Source organism: Pseudorca crassidens, chromosome 15 (assembly GCF_039906515.1).
Source record: "Pseudorca crassidens isolate mPseCra1 chromosome 15, mPseCra1.hap1, whole genome shotgun sequence".
In the NCBI taxonomy this organism is placed as follows: domain Eukaryota; kingdom Metazoa; phylum Chordata; class Mammalia; order Artiodactyla; family Delphinidae; genus Pseudorca; species Pseudorca crassidens.
This window is the reverse complement of record NC_090310.1, coordinates 87,662,888-87,690,868: the sequence shown is the minus strand read 5'-3', so window position 1 is coordinate 87,690,868 and position 27,981 is coordinate 87,662,888. Positions and strand designations below refer to the sequence as shown.

The 27,981-nt window shown below is 52.6% G+C and overlaps 1 protein-coding gene across 6 annotated transcripts in view; it reads right to left on the bottom strand.

Moving 5' to 3' along the window:
- The window catches only part of OSBPL2 (oxysterol binding protein like 2), a 46,981-nt gene extending 19,347 nt beyond the window's left edge, over positions 1–27,634 (bottom strand). For 4 of the 6 annotated variants that reach the window (XM_067708667.1, XM_067708665.1, XM_067708666.1 and 1 more), the window contains exons 1-4: positions 27,528–27,634; positions 10,632–10,802; positions 6,164–6,308; positions 3,935–4,010 (exon numbers count right to left, since the gene is read on the bottom strand). In XM_067708667.1, the coding sequence (XP_067564768.1) occupies positions 3,935–4,010; positions 6,164–6,308; positions 10,632–10,668 (258 nt within the window). In that variant the 5' untranslated portion in view covers positions 10,669–10,802; positions 27,528–27,634. The remainder of the gene's footprint in view (positions 1–3,934; positions 4,011–6,163; positions 6,309–10,631; positions 10,803–27,527) is intronic. The other 2 variants (XM_067708664.1, XM_067708668.1) reach the window with 2 other exon arrangements.
- Positions 27,635–27,981: the final 347 nt, after the last annotated feature.

Here is a 27,981-nt window from a genome sequence, read left to right as displayed (position 1 = left end):
CATGCTGCAGTGGGCGCCGAGGGAGCCGGCATCCAGGGAGGAGGCTCCAATGCACTTCACGAAGGCAGAGGCCCCTCCCAGGAGCACGGCTGAGCAGCGCAGGGCTGGCTTTGTCAAGGAAGGACCGGGGCTGGACAGGAGGGGGAGGGAAGAGGAGATGGGGGGAGGGGAGGGAAAGAAACGCTGCCGGCCCAAAGCCAGGAAAGATGCTGGCCTCGCTCACGTCAGGAGACAGGAAATGAAAGCACATGGAGATTCCACTGCACACCCAACTCAAGTGGCAAAGCCCCAACCCTCTGACCCCCGCCTGTTGGCAAGGCTGGGGGGACCCAGGCCACCCACACCTGCCGGTGGGAATGCAAAATGCGGCAGCCTCCGGAGAGGAGGGGACGCAGCCATGCCCCCCCACCAAGCCTTTGGTCCGGCGGCCCCACGTGCAGGAGCCTAACCCACAGTTCCTCCAGCAAATACACAGCAAAAGGCCAGAAACAACGCAAACATCCAACCACAGGGCCACAGTGAGTCAACTATGGGGCAGCATAGCACGGTGACCAAAAGAACAAGCAGCAGCTCTGCCCTCATGGCTACACTGTGGGGCGGAAACAGGTGGAGAGGAGCCGACCGTTCATCTAAAGAACGGGAGGAGGTCACGCAGTCGTCGTTCTCACACGCGGGAAGGGGGACCAGAACGTGTTTTGATGGTCACCTCCAGACTGCAGGGAGGGCACGGGGACGGAAGCTGAACGCTTGGAATATACCTTGTCTGAGAGATTTGACTCTGGACTTACAATTTTAAACCAAAATTAAATTTAGAAAAGCCATCTCTAAACACTGCAAATAAAACTAAACAAATGAACCCACACCACCTCCCTGGCGGCACAATCACCCAGAGGCGCTAAAGCACAGGGACTGAAGATTCACCCCCGGGGCAAGAACGACAAATGCCACAGACGTGCTCTCCTGAGCCGCCATGGGTGTGGGCGCAGCAGCGGGTCACAAGCTACATGCTGCGCTAAATCCATCATCTCCTGTGCCGTGAAAAACTGGGCGGAATAGAGACACAGACAGAAGACAGAAGAGGTTAGATAAATCCTGTCGCGTGGAATTTGAAGCATCGTTGAAACAAATCAAAACACAGCTCCTAACTCTCTCCCCTGAAAAGACCTAGAAACAAGACCAATCCAGTAGCCTCCCACGGGCCCAGCTGTGGTCCTGAGCTCTCGCTCTCCCTGGACAATAAAGGTACAGAAGGAGCAGAGGCATCTTTTGTAAAGGAGCGCGGGCCAGCCTGAAGAGGCTCTTACAGCCAGAGACGGACAAGTGTGACTGGACACAGCGCAGGGCCAACCCCGGGAGCTGGTTGGTTAGACCAGTTCTGCTGCCAGGGAACCAAAGACATCATTTGAACACCTTGATAGAGAATCACTCATTGATCCCGACTGTCTTATGCAAACCACATTCACAGTAGAGGAGGGGACTTTCTCATCACAGAAATATTCCAGGTAATGAAAGAAGGGCAATCGTTATCAGCCTGGCTCCAATTTGCAACTCCTGATGAGATAATGGGTCTGGGCACCAAGCACCAGCAGTTCTTAAATTCAGAAGAAGAGCAACAGAAAGGTCTTGTGGTGGAAGGACCCAGATGAGTCCCACACAGACTGCAAAACACACACAGGAGAGCCACGCTCAGACGACTGGAAATTTGAACACAGAGTGGGTATGTGATGATGTTAAAGAGTTATGTTACTTTCAAAAGTAGGATAATAGGGGGCTTCCCTGGTGGCGCAGTGGTTGAGGGTCCGCCTGCCGATGCAGGGGACGCGGGTTCGTGCCCCGGTCCGGGAAGATCCCACATGCCGCAGAGCGGCTGGGCCCATGAGCCATGGCCGCTGAGCCTGCACGTCCGGAGCCTGTGCTCCGCAGTGGGAGAGGCCACAACAGTGAGAGGCCCGCGTATCGCAAAAAAACAAACAAACAAACAAAAAAAGTAGGATAATAGTATTGTGGTTGTGTTTAAAAAGAATCCTTATCCTTTAGTGATACATAAGACATGTCCACAAATGAAAAGGTGTTTGGAATTTGCTTCAAAACACCAGGGGAGGAGGCGGGAGGTGGCGGGGCGGAGGACGCATGATTAGCCCTGACTGGCAGCGGTGAGGGCTGGTGACGGGCAGGGGTCTTCGTGAGATTCTGGCTACCTCTGGCGGAAACTGTCGTGTTCACTAGTCCGTGGCTGTTTCAATGAGCTGATGGGCAGTGAAGAGAGGTGTGTCACCTCCCTGGAGGTACATCCGGAGAGATGAGCAGCTCACGGGGGACAGCGGATGGATGCTATGAAGTGGGGCAGTGCGACCCAACAAGATGCAGACGTCCAACCCCGAGTGTTACATCCAGCCTTACTCTGAATCCAGCCTACGGTCAGCTCCTTGGGGAGCGCAATGCAATGATGTCACTCTGCTGAAAAGAGGCTTTTGGTTTTAGACCTCTGAGGAGTCAAGACCGAGTGGCTTGTTGAGTTCATCACATTCCCAGATAGACACTTTGGTGAAGACCTGAACTGTGCACACAGTCGAAAACGTAGGCGAGGATGGTGCTAAAAGAAAACAATCCTGAACACGTCACTTTAAAGATCACAGGTGTCTACAGATACACGTGTGTGAGCAAGCAGGGCTCAGTGTGCACTCCTAGGTTTTCCAGCTCTGTCTGCTGAGAGGCCTGGAGCAGTGACACCCCAGGAGCCACGAGCACATCCAGCACCCAGGTCTCGGTTTCTACACACCATCCTCTAATAAAAGGTCATCGGTGGGGACTTCCCTGATGGCTCAGTGGTTAAGAATCCGCCTGTCAATGCAGGGGACACGGGTTCGATCCCTGGTCCAGGAAGACCCCACATGCCACGGAGCAACTAAGCCCTGCACTCTAGAGCCATCATGCCACAGCTACTGAGCCCCTGCGCCACAACTACTGAAGCCCTTGCACCTAGAGCCCGTGCTCTGCAACAAGAGGAGCCACCGCTCGCCGCAACTAGAGAAAGCCTGTGTGCAGCAACGAAGACCCAACACAGCCAAAAATAAAATAAGTAAAAATAAATAGATTAAAAAAAAAAAAAAAACGGTCATCGGTGGAAAAGCTGGAGAAAGCCCAGCCAGGTACGTGCTGCAGTTAACAGTAACGCCCCAGAGCGAGTGCTGTGGTTCTCATGTGAGATGCTGCCGTTACAGAAGGCTGGGTGAAGGGTAAAAGACTCGCTGTTCTGCAGCCTCAAGTTATTTCAAGATAAAAAGATGACAAAAAATAAATGCATTAGAAGACTGGGCTGAAGACCACCCGAGAAGCAGTGAAGTCATTTTTTGTAGCTCACGCAGCCCGAGGATGAGTGACCAGACGTGGCCGCGGCTGAGCACGCTGCAGCCTGCTCAAGGCAGCGCTCCCCCCTCCTGAGAAGGACCAGCCCCGAGTCTCACGGCCAGGAAAGACCATAAAAGGAAAGGCCCACGGCTTCTGGACACTAAGTATCCAACTATCTTTCCTGTTACTCTGCCTGCAGCCCAGGGTGGGTGGGCTGGGGGACACGGAGCCTCGGTCCCTTGGTGAGTGGCCAGGAACCCCACCAAAGCCCCCCAGTTCATGAGGATTATCCAAAGCCAGCTGGCTACGAGCACATCATGAAACACCAAGGTAAGTGTAAACCCATCTGAAGCTCCTTATGTCCAGAGATTAACCTACAGAACGGGCGTCCTACTGTGTATTAATACTTGAGCTTTTGTCCACCTTTTCCCCTCCTGTACTTGTTCCTTTCCTGCTTTACTATCTTTACATCATGCTGTTTATAACTATGCAGAGCGCATCTTCTTAAACTACCAGTAGTGCGATAAATTCACAGGAATTAAAAACGTGTGAGATTCACACTTCAAACGAGTCCATCTGAACTTACCAAGCCAATGCACTTCTTCAATATACTCCACACGCTGAAATCACTTCTGGTAAACATCGGAGCAGGCAACGACGTCCTGTGAAGGGGTAACCAGAGTGACATGTATTTATTCAACCAACGTGAGAGTCACTTATGACTGATGGTTCTGCACAATGACCATGTCTTCCTTTCATCTTTCTAAGCATTAGCATTTCTCTATGCTGGCATGCCTGCAGACAAAAAAGGACCAGACTGCCGCTGAAGTCCCAAAGAAAGCTTTCTGCATCGATCTTTGGAGGGCCTCTTAGGAAGCAATCATGGCCACACAGGCGACTTTCCTCCACGGAGCTGGGGAGACGGGTCGCTGAGTCCCCCGGCAGCCGTGTGCCAGCGGCCTGGAGCAGCAGCAGGGCTGCAGACGGAGGTGGAGCCCAGAGGACCCCAAGAGGGAACTGCATGAAGAAAACCTCCTCGGGGGCTTCCCTGGCGGTCCAGTGGTTAGGACTCCGCGCTCCCAGTGCAGGGGGTACGGGTTCGATCCCTGGTCAGGGAACTAAGATCCCGCGAGCCACGCAGCATGGCCAAAAGAAAAAGAAAGAGAAAACCTTTTCAGAAACCAGCTCTTAAACCCCTTTGAAGCCTGTGCTCGTCTTTCCTGAGGCACCTTCCTCCCCAGGTGTCTTCCCGCCGATGCTGGGGAAGCCCGGGCACAGGACACCCTGCTCACAGTGAACTGGGTCGGGGGACCACGGGCCCGGGGGGGCAGGTGGGAGAGGAGGGCAAGGCAGCGGGAGATGAAATGGGAAAGAAAACTGACATTCACGAGGCACCACGTGCCAGGCTGCCGGCAACTAGCACGTGGCTCCACTCTGCCAGCTCTCGTCTGGGGTCCCGAGCGGCCAGGGCAGGACGGGCCCCCGCTGTGAGGGAGCCATGAGGAAGGAGCGTGGCTCTGTGGACGGTGGGAAAGGGGTCCAAGGATGACCCTGGGGAGGCAGGAGCTGAAGAGATGGAGGTGGAGCAGAGGGCCGGAGCCAAGGCATGGAGCCCCGACATGGCACAGGCCCCGACATGGCACAAGCCCCGACGTGGGACAGGCCAGGTGCACTGAGGACCCCAGGAGGCTGGGACCACAGACACGGGAGGGGCCGCCCCAGGAGAGAGGCCAGGGTGCAGGTCCTCAGCCTAAGCGAGAACCTTACAGTTCACGACCCAAACCGCCTCTTCAAAGAGGAAAAGGGGCCGCCGTCCCCGTCACCCAGGGCCACGTGCGCCTTGCCCGGGAAGGCGCACAATCAGACCTGTCCTCTGAGCCGGCTGGAAGGAAGCAGGAGGGGCGGAGCAGTGGAGAGGCGCCTCCTTGGGGGATTCAGGAGCAGTGGTGGGAGGGGGCCGTGACAGGAGCGGGCGGGTGAAGGCACCCAAGGGCGTCTGGAGGCCAGCGTGTCAGGCCTGGGGCTGGAGACGGGAAGGAGGAGCGGGCCCTCGGGCGGCTTGAGCCAGATTCCCGCCTACAGGGTGCGGGGCGCTGACAGCAGAGGTCCAGGCCGCACGAGCAGGCAGGAGGTGCTCTGACAGCTCCGGGGCCCCAGGTGGACACTGGGTGCCAGCGCAGGACAGAGATCTGGGGTGAAGCTGGGCTCCCTGGAGCCGAAGCGCAAACAGCACCGGGTGGACAGAGACCGCCATCTCCACCCGCCTGACTCACGGCTGTCCCGCCTACGTCCCCCCTTCTGCTGGTGAAGGCTTAGGTCACTGTCATCAGAATCTGCTTGCATGACAATGCAGTGCTGGTGGGGAGAGAATGGACTGTGGTCTCGCTGCACTAATAAACAACCCTCCGAAACTCACTCACGCACGGGGTGAGAGGTCGACGCGTCAAACGCAGGCGGCGCTGCGTGAAGCTAGCAGTTGGGTCTGATACCAGCGACCTCTGGCTCTGTGCCCGGCCCCCTGCCAACGCTAGGGCGCCCACGGAGCTCAGTCCCCCATCAGCCCCAGGGCAGGGACGGCCGCCCGTCCGCTTCCGGACGGGGGTCACGCTAAGGAGGCACCATCACTGATCTCCAGGGAGCACGCAGAGGGCCAGTGGGTCTCGGGGTCTTTGGGTGAACAGGGCCTTGGGTCTGACCAGGGGGCAGGGCCCAGGTGACACGGGACGGATGTTCCTCCAGCTCAGGGCCCGCTGCAGATGTGGGGCGAGGACAGGCGCGCTGGGAGACTCCAAAACGTCCGTGTGGGATGACATACCTGTGCTTTTGAATTCCATTCTCTTGAGGAGGCCTCTCCCCAACTTTTCCAATCCCATTACTTTTGCTGGTGTCCACATGAATCACGCCAGTGACTCTCTGATTTGCCTCTGAAAATTCCCCAGAAGAGTTATCAGAATCAAAGCCTGTGCGAGACAAGCAGAGTGGTAACTTCTGCAGGGCTTGGAAGATGGAAAAGCCTACCTCTAAGAATTCTCACTCTGCAAGCAGGCACCTGAAGCTCGAGAGTGCTTCTGACCGACACGTCCAAAGTAATGAACGCTTCTTCCCAAGAACCGAAGGTCGAGGCGGAGCACGAGGACCGCTCCCGGGGGCTCCCCGCATGACGCCACCACCCTGCCACCAGCGCCACGCTCTCCAGGTCCTTACGTGGGGGGCGGCTCCTGGGCACTAGGATAGGTTTTCCCTGTTGTCGTCAGTGACCGTACCCCCTGGGGCGCCCACCTCTGTGGTGTTCTCACCTAACTCAGGCTGCAACCCCTCCCTCCTCTGCACAAGCTGCAGTCAAGCTCCACGTCATGTCCTGAAACACAACCTGCTGCAGTGTTTCTAAGACCGAGCTCCGCGCAAACACACCGCCAGAACCTACCAAACCAACCAACAGAAACCGGAACAGCAGACGGTGGCTGCGAACGCAGAGGGCATGCCACATACGTGGAAACCTCGGGGAAAGTGAACTACTAGGACTTGTGTGAAATACAGTCGTGTGGTCTCCTGGCCCATCCCATCCCCCGAGTAAGAGTACCACCACCCTGGGCTGTGCCCCGTGCCCCTTCTGCATCGGGAACGCTTTCTCCCAGAGCGACCAGTGCCTACAGGGAAAGGAAAGTGTGTGTCCTCTCGACTCAGCCAGTGCAGTCCACTGAAAATACTCAAGTTCTGCTCCACAGCAGGCCCGGACAGGAGCTGTGGCTGCCAGGGCAAGTCCCTCCAGCTGGGGTGGGGAGCTCCTGACCACTGACTATCGATGACCTTGACTACTTCAGCGAGGGCACAGCCCACGAGGAGCTCAGGGCTCCCATAACAGCCCCTCATTTCCGAGAGGAAGGCGAGGCCCAGGGTGACAGGCCAGGTGGTGACTATGGTCAGACACAAAACATAAACAAACCTGCTGCTAGTAAGCCTCCTTGAGAAAACGCAAAAATAACCTTCCTTCGTATTCTTCCATATTGACAGATGCACAAAATATAGTAGCATTGAGATTTATTACACAATGAATTTGAAAGGATATATTAAAAATGAACCTCTTGGACTTCCCTGGTGGCACAGTGGTTAAGAATCCGCCTGCCAATGCAGGGGACACGGGCTCAAGCCCTGGTCCGGGAAGATCCCACATGCTGCAGAGCAGCTAAGCCCGTGCACCACAATTACTGAGCCTGCGCTCTGGAGCCCGCAAGCCACAACTTCCGAAGCCCACGTACCTAGAGCCCGTGCTCTGCAACAAGAGACGCCACCACAATGAGAAGCCCACGCACCACATCAAAGAGTGGGCTGCAACTAGAGAAAGCCCAACTAGAGAAAGCCGCAACTAGAGAAAGCCCACATGTAGCAACGAAGACCCAACACAGCCAAAAATAATAATAAATTAATTAATTTTTTAAAAAATGAACCTCTTAAATAATCAATGCTTTCTGAAATAGCCTGTCACCTCTAGTTTTTGCTAACTATCCCCAAAGCAACATCTACTAATCCCCAGTCTAAACTTAGCCTGAAGCAGTCCCTGCTTAAGGATGCTCAGTCCTATGGACCTGATGTTACCCTGCAGGGGTGTCCCTATCTCCGAGGACCTCCCTCAGGGCTTAGATTCTGGGCCAGCATCAAGTAGAAAGTTCGTTTAAATCACAGCCCTGGTGTGTGCCCAAGAAAACAAAGCAGCTCCTCGCTGACAAGCGCATTGGAGTCTTGTCTCTGATGAAGCCAACACTACGTAACAGTTTAAACGCTTTAATATACAACACATGTTTATTATAGAAAAAGAAAATACAGACAAGCAAAGGAGAGTGTCGAAATCATCTGTAATCTGATCACTCAGAGATACCCACCTTTGACGGGTTAGTCTTTTTACAACCCTTAATCTGTACATATTTTTCATGTACTTTAAAACCTTTCAATTTAAAGGTACTGATTCTTGGACTTCCCTGGTGGCACAGTGGTTAAGAATCCGCCTGCCAATGCAGGAGACACGGGTTCGAGCCCTGGTCCGGGAACATCCCACATGCCGCGGAGAAGCTAAGACCGTGCACCACAACTACTGAGCCTGCGCTCTAGAGCCCTCACGTGGCAACTACTGAGCCCAAAAGCCACAACTACTGAAAATAAATAAAGGTACTGATTCTTGTAGGAAGTAATTGCCTATCTTTTTAAAATTTATTTGTTTATTTATTTACTTTGGCTGCGTTGGGTCTTCATTGCTGCGCACGGGCTTTCTCTAGCTGTGGCGAGCGGGGGCTCCTCTTCGTTGTGGTGCGCGGGCTTCTCACTGCGGTGGCTTCTCTTATTGTGGAGCATGGGCTCTAGGGGCGTGGGCTTCAGTGGTTGTGGCTTGTGGACTCAGTAGTGTGGCTCACGGGCTTAGCTGCTCTGCGTGGCATGTGGGATCTTCCTGGACCAGGGCTCAAACCCGTGTCCACTGCATTGGCGGGCGGATTCTTAACCACTGTGCCACCAGGGAAGCCCCAGTAATTGCCTAGTGAAGTCATTCATTTAATAACTGCTGGGTTTAAACACTTTTTAAATTAGAGTCACAAAGTAAGACCGATTCTATATGAAGTAGTCACTGACTGGGTATTTCATTGCATTGGGAGACTTCATATTTTTCGTCTTTCTGTTATTTGCTTGGGAACCAAAGGGCTGAGGCGAGGAATTATTTTCACCTAGACATCTGCCTCTTCCACCTGCATCTCAGGGACACGCGGAGAGGTCCCGCCGTGCGGAGAGGCAGGGATGGGGTCACCTACACACCTCACTCCAGGCAGTTCAAGCCCTCTCTGGGGAAAGACCTTCCGGAGTATCTACACTGGTCCCAGGTGAAAGGGAGCTTCCCAGGAGGCTCCCGGGTGAGAAGGCCACGCCGAGGCCGGGCCCGCTTGGTCTCAGACGTGGTCAGCCTGCGAGGGCCAGGCGGCCTGAGGGCATGCCTCCCTGACAAACACCCCGCTTGGTGGGAATTCAACTGCGAAAGACTACTGATGGGCGTGCGGGTTAAGCAGACAAGCACGCTTCCCAGGAAAACACGTCTACAAGGGACACAATAGCTATGAAGTCACGGAAGATAAGATGGCTCAGCAGCTCAGCCTTTGAAAACAGCGATGAGCTCAGGGCCTGCTCCTCCTGGGGCTTCGGACAAGAATAAGTCAATAATCTCGGGCTGCCCATCCCCCAACCTGCTCCAACCCTTCACTCAGGAGAAGCATGGCCGCTGAAACCCGGGAGCACAGGGCCAGGGCTCCACGAGACAGCAGTGCCAGCAGGGACGGCAAAGGTGTCCCGGAGAACAGTGACAGTGCTCAGGAAAGAGCCTTTTGTCGTGCTGGGCACCACGCTCTTTTGGCACTGATTACGGAAGTGTCCCTCTGACTGCCCTTGGGAGGGTTAGTGCTGAAAAACCCGGCGGCAGTAATATTTCAGAGCTGCTGTTTCTATGTTCCCACACCTGAGAGGGAGGCGTGGGCTGGAAGAGTCTCCTGAAGTCCGTCTCCACCAAGGGGACCCCTCGCTAGAAAAAGCAAAGTGATGCTCCCCCTGCTGCCGAGGAGGGTGGAGGGCAGACAACGGAGAGGGGGGCGGGGGGCGGCGTCTTGAACGTGAGTTCTGGGGCCCCCTGTGGTCATCTGTCCCTCAGGTGGGAAAAGGACGAGGAGGGGTTGTTCTAAGCAAATGTGAGCCAACCCAGCCCGCCTCTCCTCCGCCTGCCACCCGGCCATGCACTCTGCCCACCAGGCTGTGTACCGGCACTCACAGTGGTGTGTGAGAAGCGAAACAGAGCTGAACTCTGACACGGTGAGAGCTGCTGCAAAAGCAGGTAAATGTACTTTAAATTATTGTAAATTAAAGCAGGTACATTTTTTGGTAGACTTTAAGCAGCGCAAAACACGATACAGTTATGAGACAGGACAATACGCTTTTGATCATTAAGTATAAATAATATAAGAATGCTGACCATCTCACTTAGGATCCAAATAAAAATATTTACACCCCAGGGCAACTCTTAAAGACTAAAACACAGCTGCCCTTTCTTGTTATCTTTAGTGGTCCAAAGTTGATGTTTTCCCCCAAACCTAGGATAGGACACATGCTTTTACTGAAGGCTGGTGCCTTGGAACATGTCAGCTCTCTCTCCACACAGTTTTCCTGGGCCGTCCTCACGTCCCCGGGCTACGTCCAAGGCCTGGGTCCGAGGGCTTCGTGCTCACGACACGATCTCTGAACTCGCCTCTCCCTCCGCTCACCTGTGACGGCATCGAAGAACTCCTCCTCTCCGTTCATCCTTCAGTGCCAGGCTCCTCGCCGCCTGATCTGGAGGGTCTTCTACTGAATCATTGCACTGGATCTACATCGACACTGTAAGAAATTTCACGCTCTGAACTTTCTAAGGTAAAAATCCAATAGGCACTGGAGATCTAAAGGAAAAAAAAACCCAAACATTTTGGTACCCTTAGCTTTCCGAAGTTGTATGGTTTAGAAACATTTAAAAACCCCCATTCACCATTCTTGAGGCCAATCTCAATTACATCTGAGCAAAGAAGTAAAAGGACTGATCTCACACAAGAGGAAACAGTCGTGATGCCCGCATCCGCCAACGGGCAGCACGCCAAGGAACCACTATCTGAAGTTACTTTAAAAGCCACTACACCATACAAGGAAGCAGTGAAACGACTAATCTGGGGGGCGCGTGGACACTTCGAGAGGCAGGTTAGCTAAGGTGAGGCATCCACACGCTGGGGCCCCAACACACCTCCGCTGACGGCCACTGCAAATCTTTACCAGAAGCTGGAACAAACGGTTATAAATAAATGCAAAGTTATGTGAAAACATTTATTTCACATCAACCTGAAACCAATTTTCAATTCTAGAGAATTAAGACTGCTGTGTAAGTTAGCTGTTATCAGTATAAACTGTAATCAACTTAAATTTTCTCAAAATTATTTTAGCTCAATATTTTAGTAGAACTCATGCATATTAACTTCTCCCATCATGAAGTGCAGTATTTCATAAATGGCAAGAGACGGAAGCAAGAGGTCAACCTGATCCCAACAGGTTTGACTTTTTATGAAAATAAGCAGAGACCCATATTTAACTGTGTGAGCCACGTAGCGACGGGACCAAGAGCTCTCCTCCAGTTCTGAGAGCAGTGAAGGAACAGGTGGTCCCGAGGGGGGGTGCACCCTCCGTCCTTGGAGTGGCCACACGGAGCTTGGTGACACCTCCAAAGCGCTCATCTCTGGGCTCCATCCTGAGCACATGTAAGCGTCTACATTATGCAACAAACTGGCATTAGGTCATTCCGCCCTTCCTTCCCCAAAAGGCTCTTCCAGAGTTTCCTTTTCCTTTCCCAACTTCCCAACCAGCCAGCAGAACCGGACACCTATGCAGCTTCTGGAAACACCCATTCAAAGCCTCACTCAGTAGTTGATGGTTGAGTTTTCTTTGGCAAATTAGAGAAGCTGTTATTACTTGCTTCTGATTCCTCTCTGATACGACAGGTCCCATCTACAACATCCTGCAATATATTCGATCTCTAGAAGCCACTAAAAGGAACCAGTGTTTCCTGGAGGAGAAATGGCTCAGTCCAGGACTCGGGTCCCTCTACAGGAGCAGGAAGCTGGCAGGACGACTGGGGTCAGGTCAAAAGGCTCAGTCGAACCTACAGAGGTTCCCACTGTGACAACGGGACAATGTGAGCCCCGTGAACAGCCAGACGGATGGAACACATTCCATACATTTAAGTCCCTGAGTTCACAGAGATGCTGAAAAAGAAATTAACTGGTCACCACTGGATGGATGATGCCAACACAGTCTTTTGAAAACGAGGACACGACAGGAAAGCGTCGAGCCTTTCAGTGGCCTTCCTGTGCAGACTCCCTGTCCCACTTTGTTTGTTTATTTATTTGGCTGCATTGGGTCTTAGTTGCGCATGTGGGATCTTTCATTGTGGTGAGTGGGCTCTCTAGTTGTGGCGCGGGCTCTAGAGCGCTCCGGCTCAGTAGTTGTGGCACGCTGGCTTAGTTGCCCCTTGGCATGTGGGATCTTAGTTCCCCGATCAGGGATTGAACCCGCGTCCCCTGCACTGGATGGAGGATTCTTTTTTTAAATATTTTTTTATTTTTATTTTTTTTGCAGTACGCGGGCCTCTCACTGTTGTGGCCTCTCCCGTTGCGGAGCACAGGCTCCGGACACGCAGGCTCAGCGGCCATGGCTCACGGGCCCAGCCGCTCCGCGGCACGTGGGATCCTCCCGGACGGGGGCACGAACCCGCGTCCCCTGCATCGGCAGGCGGACTCCCAACCACTGCGCCACCAGGGAAGCCCCCGGAAGGAGGATTCTTAACCACTGGACCAGGGAAGTCCCTCTCTGTCCCACTTTTTAGAGGCGTTCCTGCCGATCCATGAAGGACTCAGGGTGTGTGGCATCGCCGTGTACAACCCTGATGAATTCCCATGTCTGATCACTGACCATCCACAGCTGTGCTATCATAGACCCAGATGTGCTACGTGACTCCTCTGAAGGGGTCCTGTCAAGAAAAGCAAGCCAGAACCCGGCCCTCCTCCAGCTGCAACTACCAACTTACGGAGCACAGAGAACAGAGGAACGTGCTAAACCCCACCGTGGGGGCACGGTGGGCAAAATCCAGACTCTGGTAAAGTCTACAGGGCAAAGCCCAGCTTCTTCAACCAATATATCACCAAGGAAAAAGAGAATGACAGGGGAAGGGATACTTTGCTATCTCGACGGAGGTGACAGTTTCATGGGTGTAGACATAGGTCAAAACTCACTGTACACTATAATATGTGCAACTTAACTGTATGTCAAATTATACCACAAAAATGATACTTTAAAAAAAGGCACAGGTGTCATAATTGCATTTTTTTAAAAGAGCCTTGGGACTTCCCTGGTGGTCCAGTGGTTAAGACTCCATGCTTCCAATGCAGAGGATGCAGGTTTGATCCCTGGTGGGGGAACTAAGATCCCATATGCTGTGCAGCACGGCCAAAAAAAAAATTTTTTTTTAAATATATTTTTAAAAGAGGCCTTATCTTTTAGAGCTACACACTGAAATATGTACAGATGAAATGATAGCATGTCTGGGGTTTTCTTCAAAATGACTTGGGAGGAGTGGGCAGGGTGATTAATGGGACAAGATGGGCCAGGAACTGGTAAACTGCTGAGGCTAGAAATGGGCTCACAGGGGACCGCTGTGCTATTCTGTCTGCTTCTCTGTACATTTAAAATCTCCCGGGACTTCCCTGGTGGCACAGTGGATAGGGAGCCGCCCGCCAATGCAGGCAACACAGGTTTGATCTCTGGTCCAGGAAGATACCACATGCCGCAGAGCAACTAAGCCTGTGCGCCACAACTACTGAGCCTCTAGAGCCCGCGAGACACAACTACTGAAGCCCTCGTGCCTAGAGCCCGTGCTCTGCAACAAGAGAAGCCACCGCCATGAGAAGCCTGTGCACCGCAATGAAGAGTGGCCCCCATTCACCACAACCAGAGAAAGCCTGCGTGCAGCAACGAAGACCCAACGCGGTCAAAAATAAATAGAATTAAATCTTTAAAAAACAATTTTTAAAAATAATAAAAGACTACATCCTTTGTTATTAAAAAATAAACTCTCCCATAATAAAAGGCACGTTTAAAGCCATGGTATTTTCCTTTTTTATATGCTTCCTCACCTGTAACAAAAGTCCTAATGTTAAAAGTAAATCAATCCAAACTTATGGAAAGTCTTTAAAATGAGGGTGTAAGATGTCAGGCTGGACAAACACTGAAGTCACGGGCTGGGCCGACAGCTGGGACTGTGACACGGCTGCAGTCCCTGCGATCCTGCTACGAGGACCACGCTGTCCGACCCTCACCAAGTACCGGAGCCCCGTCTGGGGAGGCTCCACAAGGTCAAGGCCAAAAGCCTCACAGCAGCCATCAGACTTGCTCGCGTGTGCAAGGTGGAGAGTTAATCCCACCCAGAGTGCAGGCGATTCACACATTGTATCTTCTTTGTTTTGCCCGGTGGAAACTAGGCACTGCTACGGAGTATCCACACGAGGGGGCGGTGAGGAGGCCAGGCCTGGATGGGGGGGCCTCTCCCGGGTGGGGGGCCCTCTGGGGGCAGAGTGGGCAGGGCATCCTCGCTCCCCCTCAGTTTCCCCCCCACCTGACCCCCCTCAGAAGTCTTGCTGCTGCAGGACCCGCCGGTTCGCCCCGGCTGAGTGGCCTCTGACCCCGAGGTGGGCCCCGCCCCCATCCGGCCACACCCCTGTGGAGGGGACGGCGCGGGGCGGGAGCAGAAGCGTCCTTTCCAGCGCGCCTGTTGTGCCCTCAGAGAACGATCCATGAAGACAGTGCTTCAGGAAAGGGCTTTCTTTTTTAAAATCAGCTCTTTCTGGTCAGCTGCTTCCTTTTCTAACTCTAGAGAAAAACACGGAAAAATAAGCTTGTGCCGGACATCTTCGCTGGCCTCCGGGGCCCCTCCTCCAGCCCCGCCCCAAGCGCTCCCTCCCGGCCTCTTCAGGGGACACCAGCCGGGGCGCCCCACTGCTGCCAGGTCCGCACAAGGTGCCTGGCCCCCCACAGGGCCCCCCAGCTCTCTTCAAGGTGCCCACTCCGACCGCGCTGCCCCGAGCTCCCAGGACCCGGCTCCAAACGCAGTGTCCACCGCCACGTACATGAAGACCTGCATTCAAGTGTTACAAGCCCATCTCTACATTTTCTTAGAAAAGCAGACCCAGTCACCGAGGAATAAGTGGCTGCCTAAGGGCCCTGGGGGTTAATCTCCACGGTCAACTCGCTAGAGACTCGAATTGCGCATTTACTTCTCTTTCGCAATAAAAAACGGGCAAGCAACCTGTAGGTGTGATCTTCACAAAGAAAGAAAAGCTCACCAATAATTGAAGATTCTAAAGCTACTTTTGTGGTTAAACAACAATTCTGAATTTAAATTGTTCAAAATAATATAAATTTTATTTAGTAATTTAAAAATACATTAGCAAGCATCAACCAGATAGAAGATAAAGAAACAGAGGACTTGAACAACACAATCAACCAACTAGATCTAACAAACGTATCCAAAACTCCACCCAACAACAGAACACACCTTCTTCTCAAGTACACATGGGACGTTCTCCAGGATAGACCATATGTTAGGCCACAGATTACTTCTCAAGAGATTTTAAATGATAGATATACAAACATCTTCTCTGACCCTAAGAGAATGAGTTAGAAATCAGTAACAGGTACTACGTATAAAACAGACAACTGATGGGAACATACTGTATGGCACCGGGAACACTGCCTAATGCACTGCGGTAACCTAAATAGGAGCGAAGTCCAGAAGGGAGGGGTTATCTGCATGTGTATAGCTGAATCATTTTGTTATGCAGTGGAGGCTAAGACAACATTGTAAAGCAACCATGCTGCAATAAAAATTAATTTAAAAAAAATCAGTAACAGAAGGAAAAATGGAAAATTCACAAAATTCTGGAAACTAAGTAACATTCTCTTGGGAATTCCCTGGTGGTCCAGTGGTTAGGACTCGGGCTTTCACTCCCGGGGGCCTGGGTTCAATTCCCAGTCAGGGAACTAAGATCCGGCAAGCCTCACGGCACGGCCAAAACAAAACAGAACAAAAAATTCTCTTAAAAAACCAACAGATCAAAGAAAAAAGTTACAAGTGAAATTAGGAAATCTTTAGAGACAAATGAAAACACTACACACCAAAATTTACGGGATGCAGTGACAGCAGTGCTAAGGGGAAAATTTACAGCTACCATCACTTACATTAAAAAAATAAGGACTTCCCTGGTGGCACAGTGGTTAAGAATCCACCTGCCAATGCAGGGGACATGGGTTTGAGCCCTGGTCCGGGAAGATCCCACATTCTGCGGAACAACTAAGCCCGTGAGCTACAACTACTGAGCCTGCGCTCTAGAGCCTGCGAGCCACAACTACTGAAGCCTGCACACCTAGAGCCCGTGCTCCACAAGAGAAGCCACCACAAAGAGAAGCCCACGCACCACAACGAAGAGTGGCCCCCGCTCGCCACAACTACAGAAAGTGCGCGCACAGCAATGAAGACCCAACACAGTCAAATAAATTAATTTTAAAAAAATACCACATTTTCTAAAAAATAAAAACAATTCCGTTTACAATACCATCTAAAACAATAAAGTACTTAGGAATTAACCAAGGAGGTTAAAGACTGTACAATGAAAGCTATAAAACACTGCCAAAAGAAATTAAAGACATAAGCAAATGGAAACACATCCCATGTCCATGGACTGGAAGACTGAATATTAAGATGTCAACACTTACTCAGCCATAAAAAAGGAACAAAATTGGGTCAATTGGGTCCATATGGATGGACCTAGAGTCTGTCATACAGAGTGAAGTAAGTCAGAAAGAAAAAAACAAATATCAGATATTAACGCATATACATAGAATCTAGAAAAGCAGTACAGATGAACCTATTTGCAGGGCAGGAATAGAGACACAGACGTAGAAAACGGATGTGTGGACATGGGAGCGGGGGGGGGACTAACTGGGAGATTAGGATTGACATATACACACTACCCTGTGTAAGACTGATAGCTAGGGGGAACTTGCTGTATAGCACAGGGAGCTCAGCTCCGTGCTCTGTGACAACCTGGATGGGTGGGTTGGGGGGTGGGAGGGAGGTCCAAGAGGGAGGGGAAATAGGTATACATATAGCTGCTTCATTCACTTCGTTGCACAGCAGAAACTAACACAGCATTGTAAAGCAACTGTACTCCAATTTAAAAAAAAGAAAAAAAAGATGTCAATACCACACAAAGCAATCTACAGATTCAATACAATCCCTATCAAACCCCAATGGTGTTTTTTGCAGAGACAGAAACATCCATTCTAAAATTCGTATGTAATCTCGACCCTGAATAGCCAAAACAATCTTGAAGAAAGGAGAACAAAGCTAGAAGACTCACACTTCCTGATTTCAAAACTTACTACAAAACTACAGTAATCAAAACAATGTGGTACTAGCACAAAGACCAATGGAAAAGAAGAGGGGGCCCAGAAATAAACTCTCACATATACCATCAAGTGATTTGTGACAGGTGTGTCAAGACCATTCAAGAAGGAAAGGGCTGTGTCTTCAACAAATGGTGCTGGGAATCTGGATATCCACATGCAAAAGAATGAAGTAGGACCCTATCTTACACCATATACAAAAATTAACTCTAAATGGATCAAGGACCTAAATGTAAGATCTAAAACTAAAAAACTCTTAGAGGAAAACGTATGGCAAAACCTTTACAACTTTGGATTTGGCAATGATTTCTTGGATAAGACACCAAAGGCAGAGGCAATTAACAAAAAATTAGACAAACTGGACTTTATGAAAAATTTAAAAATCTGTGCGTCAGACACTATCAACAGAGTACAGAGGCAACCCCAGAATGGGAGAAAATATTCACAAATCATACATCTGACAACAGATTAATATCCTGAATATATAGAGAACTCCTAACACTCAATAACAAAAAACAAACGAGCTGATTCAAAAATAGGCAAAAGACCTAAATAGACATTTCACCAAAGAACATATATACAAATGGCCAATAAGCACATGAAAAGATGCTCAACTCACTAAACATCATGGAAATGCAAATCAAAGCCATAATGAGATACAATCTCACACCCATTAGGATGGCTACTATCAAAAAAAAAAAAAAAACCACAGAAAATAACAAGTCTTGGTGAGGATATGTAGAAACAGGAACCCTTGTGCACTGTTGGTAAGAATGTAAAATGGTACAGCTGCTGTGGGAAACGGTAGGGCAGTTCCTCAAAAAATTAAAAATAGAATTACCATGTGATCCAGCAATTCCACTTCTGGGTATATACCCAAAAGAATTGAAAGCAGGGTCTCGAAGGGATATTTGTGCACCCAAGTTCACAGCAGCATTGTTCACAATAGCTAAAACATGGAAGCAACCCAAGTGTCCATCCACAAACAAAAGGATAAGCAAAACGTGGTCTAGACATACAGTAGAATATTATTCAGCCTTAAAAAGGAAGAAAGTCCTGTACTACGCTACAGCACAGATGAACCTTGAGGGCATTTTGACCGGTGAGATAAGCCAGACACAGAAAGACAAATATTGTGTGATTCCACTTATCTGAGGTCCCTGGAGGAGTCAAATTCATAGAGGCAGAAAGCAGAAGGTGGTTGTCAGGGGCTGGGGGAGGGGGTGGGGACTTGGTGTTTAATGGGTAAAGAGTTTCCATTTTACAAGATGAAAAGAGCGATGGGGATGGACGGTGGTGATGGCTGTATATACAACCACTGAACTGCGCGCTTAAACATGGTCAAGATGGTAATTTTTATGCTATGTGTATTTTACCACAATTAAAAAAAATTTTTGTCATTTTATTTTTATTTATTTTTGGCTGTGTTGGGTCTTCGTTGCTGCGCGAAGGCTTCCTCTAGTTGTGGCGAGCGGGGGCTACTCTTCGTTGCAGTGCACAGGCTTCTCCTTGCGGTGGCTTCTCTTGTTGTGAAGCACAGGCTCTAGGCACGTGGGCTTCAGGAGTTGTGGCGCGTGGGCTTCAGTAGTTGTGGCTCACGGGCTTCAGTAGTTGTGAGTCGCGGGCTCTAGAGTGCAGGCTCAGTAGTTGTGGTGCACAGGCTTAGATGCCCTGCGGCATGTGGGATCTTCCCGGACCAGGGATCTTCCCGGACCAGGGCTCGAACCCATGTCCCCTGCATTGGCAGGCGGATTCTTAACCACTGTGCCACCAGGAAAGTCCCGAATTTTTTAATTGGAAAAAAATACATTAGCAAGTAGGACAAACAAGAAATGAACAATTATGCACAGAGCTCCACGCTCTGGGTGCCAAGCTTACGCAGCAGTACTCTGGAAAGGAAAAGTTCCACTGGGAACTTTGATAGATTCTCAAATGACAGACTCTCACTCAGAAGGGCCCAAACCCCATCCAACACTCAAACCTCAGGGTATGTTTCTCCTTCTAACGTTCAGTGCAATGCAGCATAAACTTTGCAGCCCATTTCCACCAGGAAAGGCAACTGGCCAAGTGAGATCAGGGAGCTGAAGAGCTGAGGGCAGTGGCTCAGGGCGGGAGGCGGGTTTGGAAACTGAGGAACAGGGCGTGGAAGAACTGGCCAGGAGACCCGCAGAGGAGATTCCACGAAGTCTGGTCCCACCCCCTTCCCCCACAGAGGTCACACTCCGAGGGTCACAGAGCAGGTGCCCCCAGAGAACTGCAGGTGAGACGTGGCCAGGGCCTCAGCCAAGAGGCAAGCTTCACTAACCGGACACTTGCTCAACCCACCGGATGCAGAAAACTGGGTTCCCATCAAGAACGAGCCAGAGACAGAAGCAAGCAAGCGGCAGCCCTCGAGAGCGCGGTCCACCCGTAAGACCCTCGCTGCCCCACAGCTCTCAAGGTCAAGGCCAAACCCGTCCCAGAAGCAGGCAGGCCCGTGCCCAGTGCAGACGGCAGCAGCGCGCCACGGGCCAGTGACAGAGCAAACCAAAGGCACTGGCATCTCCCCAAGGGCCTCTCCTTCCCAGGGAGCGGCCTGGCAGGGACCACCCTGGCCACGCCGCCTGAGGCTGGCCTGTCACACCCCAGAAAGATGCTATGGTGACGCCTAAATGTTACCAGAGCACACAGGCTGGGGTGCCCACCAAAAATGTGGAACCAGTGTCACTTCTGAGTGTGGAAACCACAGAGTTTAACACGCAATGGACACAATTATTATCAGGAGGAATTAAGAACTGAAGGATGGGGATGGGAAAATTAAATTGGGAAAAGTGAAACCGAGGCTGCTAGGTGATGGGAACACACCCTGAGGACAGCGCCGGCCTGGGGAGGCTCTCCCAACCCGGCCGCTCCCGGGAAAGGCACAAGGCCCGGGGCCACCACCAGCCCTGGGGCCTCCAGGAGGCCTCACCCTCTCCACGGGGCAGTGCCACTGAGGGAGGACAGTGCTTCCTGGCCACACCACCTCCATGGTCACTGACTGTTTCAGTGTTTCAGTTTTGAGATGTCCACTTTGCAAAGTAAGCCCACCTGGATGCCTAACGACCCCTATCCTAGTCACGCCCACCATGCCATGGTGCCCACTTTCTTTCTTTTGTAAAAGAACAAAACTGGGGCTTCCCTGGTAGCGCAGTGGTTGGGGGTCCACCTGCCGATACAGGGGACGCGGGTTCGTGCCCTGGTTCAGGAGGATCCCACGTGCCGCAGAGCGGCTGGGCCCGTGGGCCATGGCCGCTGGGCCTGCGCGTCCGGAGCCTGTGCTCCGCAGCGGGAGAGGCCACAGCGGTGAGAGGCCCGCGTACCGCAAAAAAAAACAAAACAAAAAGAACAAAACTTAACTGGAAACAAACACTCAACCTGTACAGATTCCAGAGCCGCATTGCAGAACCTCCGGCCATGCTGGAAATGCTCGGACGTGCTCTGCCCAGGGCAGTGGCCACTGGCCGCGGGTGACCTTAAGCATTTGAATCAAGTGGAGAGGAAGCCAATGCTTCTTTCTCTGTGATGCGACCCAGTTGAATTTCTTCCACTTCAACTGCCCACAGGTGGCAGGTGGCGTCCATCCTGGACAGAGCGCTCTAGGGCCTCACTGGGCTGGGACACCACGGGGGCCCTAGGAAGCTCCAGTGGCCCCACCAAGCAGAGGGAGGAACGTGGGAAGGAGGCGGCAGGCGGAGCCGTCAGTGCTTGGCCTCCGCGCACAAGTCCAGGCGGCGGCAGCAGGGCTGGCCCGGTCTCCGCAGCCTTCCACGGCCAGCCACGGATGGAGCGCAGAGAAGGGCATCAGGCCAAGCCTGTCCTTTATTCTTATGCCCAAAGCCACCCTGGCTTTCTCACCTTGTACTCCCTGAATGTGCATTTTGCTGGCTGCTGAAGAAAGATCAGGCCTTCATATTCCTGTGTCTGTAAAAGCTTAGTGGTGGAATCAAATAAATGCCCCAACTCTACTCCCAGCAAAGCCTTTTGAAAGGGTGGCCATCATCTGCAGAGCGCCCGCGCACGCGTGTCTCGGTGCCCCCGGGGAGGCATCGAGTGGCCTTTTGGACACTGGTTCCTTATACTCGAGCGGAATCCGGTTCAGCCCAGTTGTGCAGGAGGCGCCATTTTGAGGGCAAAACAAGTAAACGTGTGCTTTCTGTCTGCGCAGCTTTAAGAGCACCGGCCTTCTGCAGGGCTGCGTGATCTTCATCACGACATCAGCTGCCTGATGCTTCGGGGAACGTAACGCTTCTTCCCTGAGGGTGGGTGTCAGCGTCGGGGGCCGGGGCAGCCTAGCCCCGGAAGGCCTCCCGTCTCATCCCCGCCAGCGAGCAGGTTACAGTCAGCACACGGACTGGCCAACGTGCTTAGGGGTTCGGGCAAGAAACTGAAAGTTTGCAGACCTGAGGAAGGTAAAGGAACCTCCTGCTGTGTAAACAACTGCATTAATCGCCCAGTGTTTGCCATACTCCACACCAATGGGGAGGCCTTGAAGGGCAGGCACAGGGCAACCAGCCCGGCCCCCAGGAGCGGCCACGGGAGCCACACCTCCTGTCGGGACTCGGCAGGAGCCTAGAGCCCCACCCACATCCTCGCCCACGACAGACTCCCTCCAGCCCCGTGCCACGCCCCCACCCCCGAACCAACTGCTTCCTATGCAACAGTGAGCACCGAAGACGTACCACGCATGTCGAGGAACACGTTTTTACAACCCGGCACAGAGCACTGCAAACAAGTACCGCACGAGATGAATGGATGTTCTTTGGTGCAGACGCGTTTGTCCGAATCAACCTCATCATTCTGGAACCCAGAGTAAAGCAGAGTGGTTTGAATGCAGCCTGGGGAGTGGGTGAGAGGGCTCTGAACAGGGAGCCTGTCCATAGCCTCTGGGCCCGTGTTCAGAGAAAACCACAAGAGCGGCAGCCACACCAGAGGCAGCGCGCTGACAGCCGCGGAGAAGGCAGACCATTGAAGTGCCCCTCCCCACGGCTTGTCCATCTCTGATGAGGACCAAGGGCCCGGACGCACTGGGGCAGGATGCTTCCGATGCCACCTCCATCACAGGGCAGGGTCCGGTTTCACATCCTCGCTCTTTCGCCCACTTCCCTCTCCTATTCCAGGTCCTTCCCGCCAGCTCTCGCCCAAGTAGGACCTGCTCAGCCCCTGACCGGTTTCACCCTGCTGAGGGCCCCTGACCGGTTTCACCCTGCTGAGAAATGTATCATCTGGTGTCCCGCCTGCCCCAGTCACCCCTAACCATGCTTCCTGAGCACTAACGGGGTGGGTGTTTAAACCAAGGTCAGGGAAGTCCACGAATTTCTAACCACCCCCCCGCAAAAAAAAGAGAAACAAATAAAAAGAGAAAAATTGCAAAATTCTGTTTGTGTTCATTTTCCCCCAGGAACACGACTCCGACTCTTCATTCAGTTCTCAAAGGAGGGGGTCCCTGATGCAAAACAGGTTAGCACCCCATGGTGGGTCCCAAGCTCTGGCGAGCACACCAGCCACACTGGAATCATGGGAGTGTGCCCCCCCCCCCCCCCCCCCACACACACGGCCCTGGGCCTCCCGCCTGGAAGCCTGGATCCAGGAGATCCGGGGCTGGCCGTGAGCCTACACTTTCTACAGAGTTCCGCAGGTTTTTCTGGTGAGAAGCCTCAGCACCGAACCCACAGTGCCCTACCTCTGAGACAGAGCCCAGGGCAGCGCTCTGGAGCCGCCCCCGCCCCGGGACCCCCCTACCCTCTCCCTGGTGTGTTAGAACACGCCCCACAGTTAATCTTTAGAACACAGGCACTGGTGCCTCACTGGTACCAAGTCAGGGACAGGATGGCTCTGGTTCTCCCCTGTCGCATGTCGAACAGGGCGCCCCGCGAAGAATTCTGTCACCGCTAGAATTCTTCGTGGTGCTCCTTTCCACCCTCAAAGTTTCACAGTTTGGCCATCAAATCACATGCTTACCTGGTTTAAAGCAACAGCGGAAGTCACTTTCCAGCCAAGCACGGTGGTACAGGCGCCAGGTCACAGCTGATCTTTTCTCACAATCAGCCTTTCGTTTGTTCAGTAAAACACACAGCCTCCCCTGCCCCCATGGCGACCATCGTCTTTTCTAGAACCTGGATTCAGGACGACTTCCCTACAAGACCATTCCTCACGCCAGGCTCTCCCCCAAGAACCCGCGTCCTGCCTGGAACAGGTGCTTCCCTGGGCACTTGTTAAGGCCAGTGGTCCCACCCCTTTGGTAAAGGTATGAGCTCAGAGGTTAGACAGGTCTGCCCAACCCAAAGCCACACAGACCATTCCCTCTGCTTATGTGACCCTGGCGCCCAGGGGTGCAGAGGCGTCCTGAACAGACAGGGAGGCTGTGTGTGTGTGTGTGCCCAGGAGAGAGTGCCAGGCCCTGTAAGCCCTCAACAGTGTGCACCTTCCCACCAGGCTCCCAGGCTACAGGGCCAGGGCCGAGCCAGCCAGCACTGACGTGGGAGTTTGTGTCTCAAAAGAAATCCTGCAAGAATTCCACTGATGAAATGAAAAAGCGAAGAAAGAGACACACAAACACCCGGCAGAAGTCTCCAGACCTCCATGTTTCTCACACACAGTCCCTTCTGAAGGTGGACCTCCACTGTTTAGCTCATTGCAGAGATTACAGTATTTGCACCACCGGGAGATCCAGCTGAAAGACGGTGATGCTTTGAAATTCTGCCCAATGACCCTGAGTTCTTTTCTGAATTTGGAAGGAAAAGGAAATAAGCCCACAAAGTTCATGGACACGTCGAAGTGACCATTTCATTGCGTGTTTGTTAAGGGCAGCTGCAGGGCTGGGCCGATACTCCACACACGCTTCCAGCCAGAGCGCGATACGGCTGCAACGCCAACGCCTGGGATTTATCAGCAAAAGCACTTTGACTGCAGCAGAGACACAAATTAATCACTGTACATGGAAACTGCATTTAAAGCGCCAAACTAGAACCTAGAATATTACAAATTCTTAGGATTTAAGTATTTGTGCATAATCAGTAGTGTTCAAATGCTACCTCCCTTCCAGTCTCAATGAGCCATCGTTCAACCTTAAAGTGCACTAAGCTTCAGAAAGGAAACCTCAGCCCGCTGTCTGCGCTCCATCCTGAGTCCTCAGGAGAGGTACTGCATGGGCCCAGGGGTCCTTTGTAAGACAACCCCACTTGAATAGTCATAACACAGAAATGTCACTGTAGCTCATTTCAGGAGACCTGCAACCCTACCTACCAAAGATTCCCTTAGCTTCACCTCTGCACTGCATTTGTTTGTGTCAGCGGCGGGTGGGGTCAATTTCAGTGCTCTCAGGTCTGGGACAGAAGGTCTACTCAGCACCTACTACAATACCAGAGCCTCTCAGGTTACATTTTCACCTATATTCCTGGCAATAACCCACTTTACAGGCCAACGCCCTTGAGGCAAGAGCAGATAAGTAACTTTCCTCCCATCAAAGTTAGAGAGCAATGGGGCCAAAACCTGAGAGCCCCAGGCCACCTCCGGAAAGATTCTTAAACTCTCAAGTGGAACATGTTAGCCACCTGAGGATGGTCATCACAGCTTTTGCTCAAAGATGCAAGCCCTGCACACCTTATACCCACCAGAGCCAAACTCCTAGGAAAAGACACGGCCTTGGCTTTTCACAGGAATACTAAGGAAACCATTTGAAGACAGTATAAGAACACATAAAACGTTTCCAAAATTTCGCCACCAGAAAAAGAATTGTCACTTTCGTAATTAGCTGAATATAACAAGATTTTAAAAGTCGACCTAGTTTTAAGTACATATCCAAGACTCATTTGCTAGCATTTCCTGGAAGGCATGGATAAGAGGCACGAGGACGAGGGTCAAGTGGCACTTTTTAAACACTGAAATAACACTGCTCATCAAAATGTTAAACCAGAGCTGACCCCTCTGAACGCACATGGGAGGAGAAAGGAAAGCCCTAAGTACACGGTTTACAGCTTTAAGTTCACCACATTAAGTTCGCTCAGAAATGAATTCAAAATCACAACCTCATGCTTTATAGTGTGTCTATCCATCATCACCCCTCCTCCGCCAACTCGCCCTTTTCACACCGTGAACATCAACGACTTCCCTACTAACCAGGGAACGGGGCAGCAGGTGGGGTATTTCAGCAAAATCTTGGATAGCCAGATAGAGAATTACTACTTTATTTTAGAAGAAATAAAATGGTTTTCTAAACACTCATGCTCACCCAAAATGAAAATCTATCAGTTATGTGTGCTGCAAGAAACAAAGTTCTGACACACGGTAATGCAGCACAACTAAATGTTCCACAGAAAAATGCTGAGGGGACCTTGTAAATGAAAACGTTGGTTTTTAAAAGGCAGTAGAGAGCGGTATTTAAGGGTGTAGACTCTGGAGCCAGACTGCCTGGGTTCAAATCCCTGATCCATAACTAACTACTTTGTGATTTAGAGTAAGTTACTTAACCTCTCTGTTCCTCAGCTTCCTCATGAATAGACAAAGGATAATGGAACTAAGAACAAGTCTTGTAGTTTGTTGTGAAAACCACATGAATAAAGTGAATATAATGTGCTTATAGCAGTCCTGGAACAACACTTGTCACGTATTACTGTCATCTTAGATAAGAGCTGTTATTAACAGAAGGACAGGTGAGGCAAGCGGGAAAGGTACATTCTAAGGAGATTCAGTCATCTGCGTACTAAATCACAGCACCCTGCCAGGCGCTGCCCGGGACAAGGGGGAAGTGCAGCCGATAAGGTTCCCGTCTTCATCAAGGGGGACGGGAACGAACAATTTGGAGCACCTACCACAGGCCAGGGACTGCTGGAGACAAGCATTTCATCTGCTGCTCTTATCGGCCCTGCCAGGTAAACGGCACACGTCGCAGAGAGGAAGGAACTGAGGCCAGGAGAGACGGGAAAACACTGCCAAGCACACAAAGTCATCAAGGGCCTTCACTCTGCCACCAGGGCAAGGAGCCACAAGGACGGGGGTCCCACGACACCTCTTCTCTCCAGCTCCAGTGGATGGAGAGGTCCCGCAGCTTGCAGCCAAGCATGTAGCGGGCATCCCAGAAATGTCTGTTGAACTGAACCGAGTGAGACCACGTCTCCAGATGTGCACGGGCAGCCCCAGAAAAGGGACTAGTGCAAAAGCTTGTCCCAGACTGACCCGTCAGTATAAAAACCCCAGGGACAGGAACACAGCTTCCGGGGAGGTGACCCTCACACTCAAGAGGGCCAGGGACATCGTAACACCACCTGGTTGCTTCTCCCAGAAAAACCCGGGAACACTGATTGGTGATTACCCAACAGTCTTGTTCTGGGCTTATAAAGTCTCAAGATTTATTCTGCTGATTTCTGGAATGTAACTGGAAACAGAAGGAAGCTTTTAAAATCAGATTACAAATCTAATTGATCTAACATATGTGTGAGGTAAAGAGCTCTCCACAGCAGGTACCGTCTGCTGAGGTTGACAAAAACAAAACGAAGAGCAGTGGAAGGGGTGGACACGAGCACAACACCCTGCAGGGTCGAGACAAACCCACAGGTGGTCGCCCGGGCAGGGGAGCGGAGGGAGGGCTGCCCCGCGAGCGCGGACACTGACTCTTCACCCTGGACCCTTCCTGACTGGTTGACCGCGGGCGCCGGCTACCTTAGACACAAGGGGAAGTCGGGGGTCCCAGCGCCCCTGCCCAGCGCGGCCCCCGACTCATCCCTGCCGCTGAGAGGGGCGCCCGGGCCAGCTCTCCAGCCGACTTCCGGGTGCGGTGTCCGGCAGTGCGGCCCGGGGCCGCAGTTGCCCGGCGACGCGGGGTCTGGGCGGCCGCCCGGTATCCAGGCCCGCCGCCCCCGCCGCCGGCAGCTAACTTTCCTCCCAAGTTTCCTCCGGGCCGGGACGCGGCCGGCGGGCGGGCGGGCGGGCGGGCGGCGGGGGGCCGGCCGGGCCGGGGTCGGGGCCTGGCCGGCGCGCGGGGGTCACGGGGCTCCGGCTCCACGCGTCCCGGCCCGGCCTCCCCGCCGCCCGCAGCCCAGGCCCGCCCGCCCGATGCTGGGCGCCGTTCCCAGGCAACTCGGGGTCGGGGTCCCGGCCGGGTCACTCACCTGGACCGCGATCCTTCCAGCGCCGACCGAGCTCCGCTGCCCGCCCCGCCCCCGCCCCGCAGGCCCGCGACCCACTGACACCAAGGCGGAAGTGCGGCCGGCTGCCCAGTCGACTGACAGCCGGCGCCCGCCACTCACTGCGTCCGGCGCCGTCGCGTCGGCAGCCGCCCGCCCAATCAGCGCCCGGCCCGAGGGCCGAGCCGGGAGGCGGGAGTATACTAATAGCACCGCCTGATCGGCCCCGCCCCCCGCCCCATGGGAGTCCGGCCCACGCGGAGGAATGACGACTCGGGTAACCAATCAAGGCAGGGGGAGGCGGGGATATGCAGATATTGACCCGAAAGGGGCGGGCGGGTGGGAGGAAGGGGCGTGGCTGGATGAGCTGAGTTTACAAACAGCGAGTCGGGTGGCCGGGGCGCGGGTACATGGCGCGCTGAGTCCTCCGCGCCTGGCG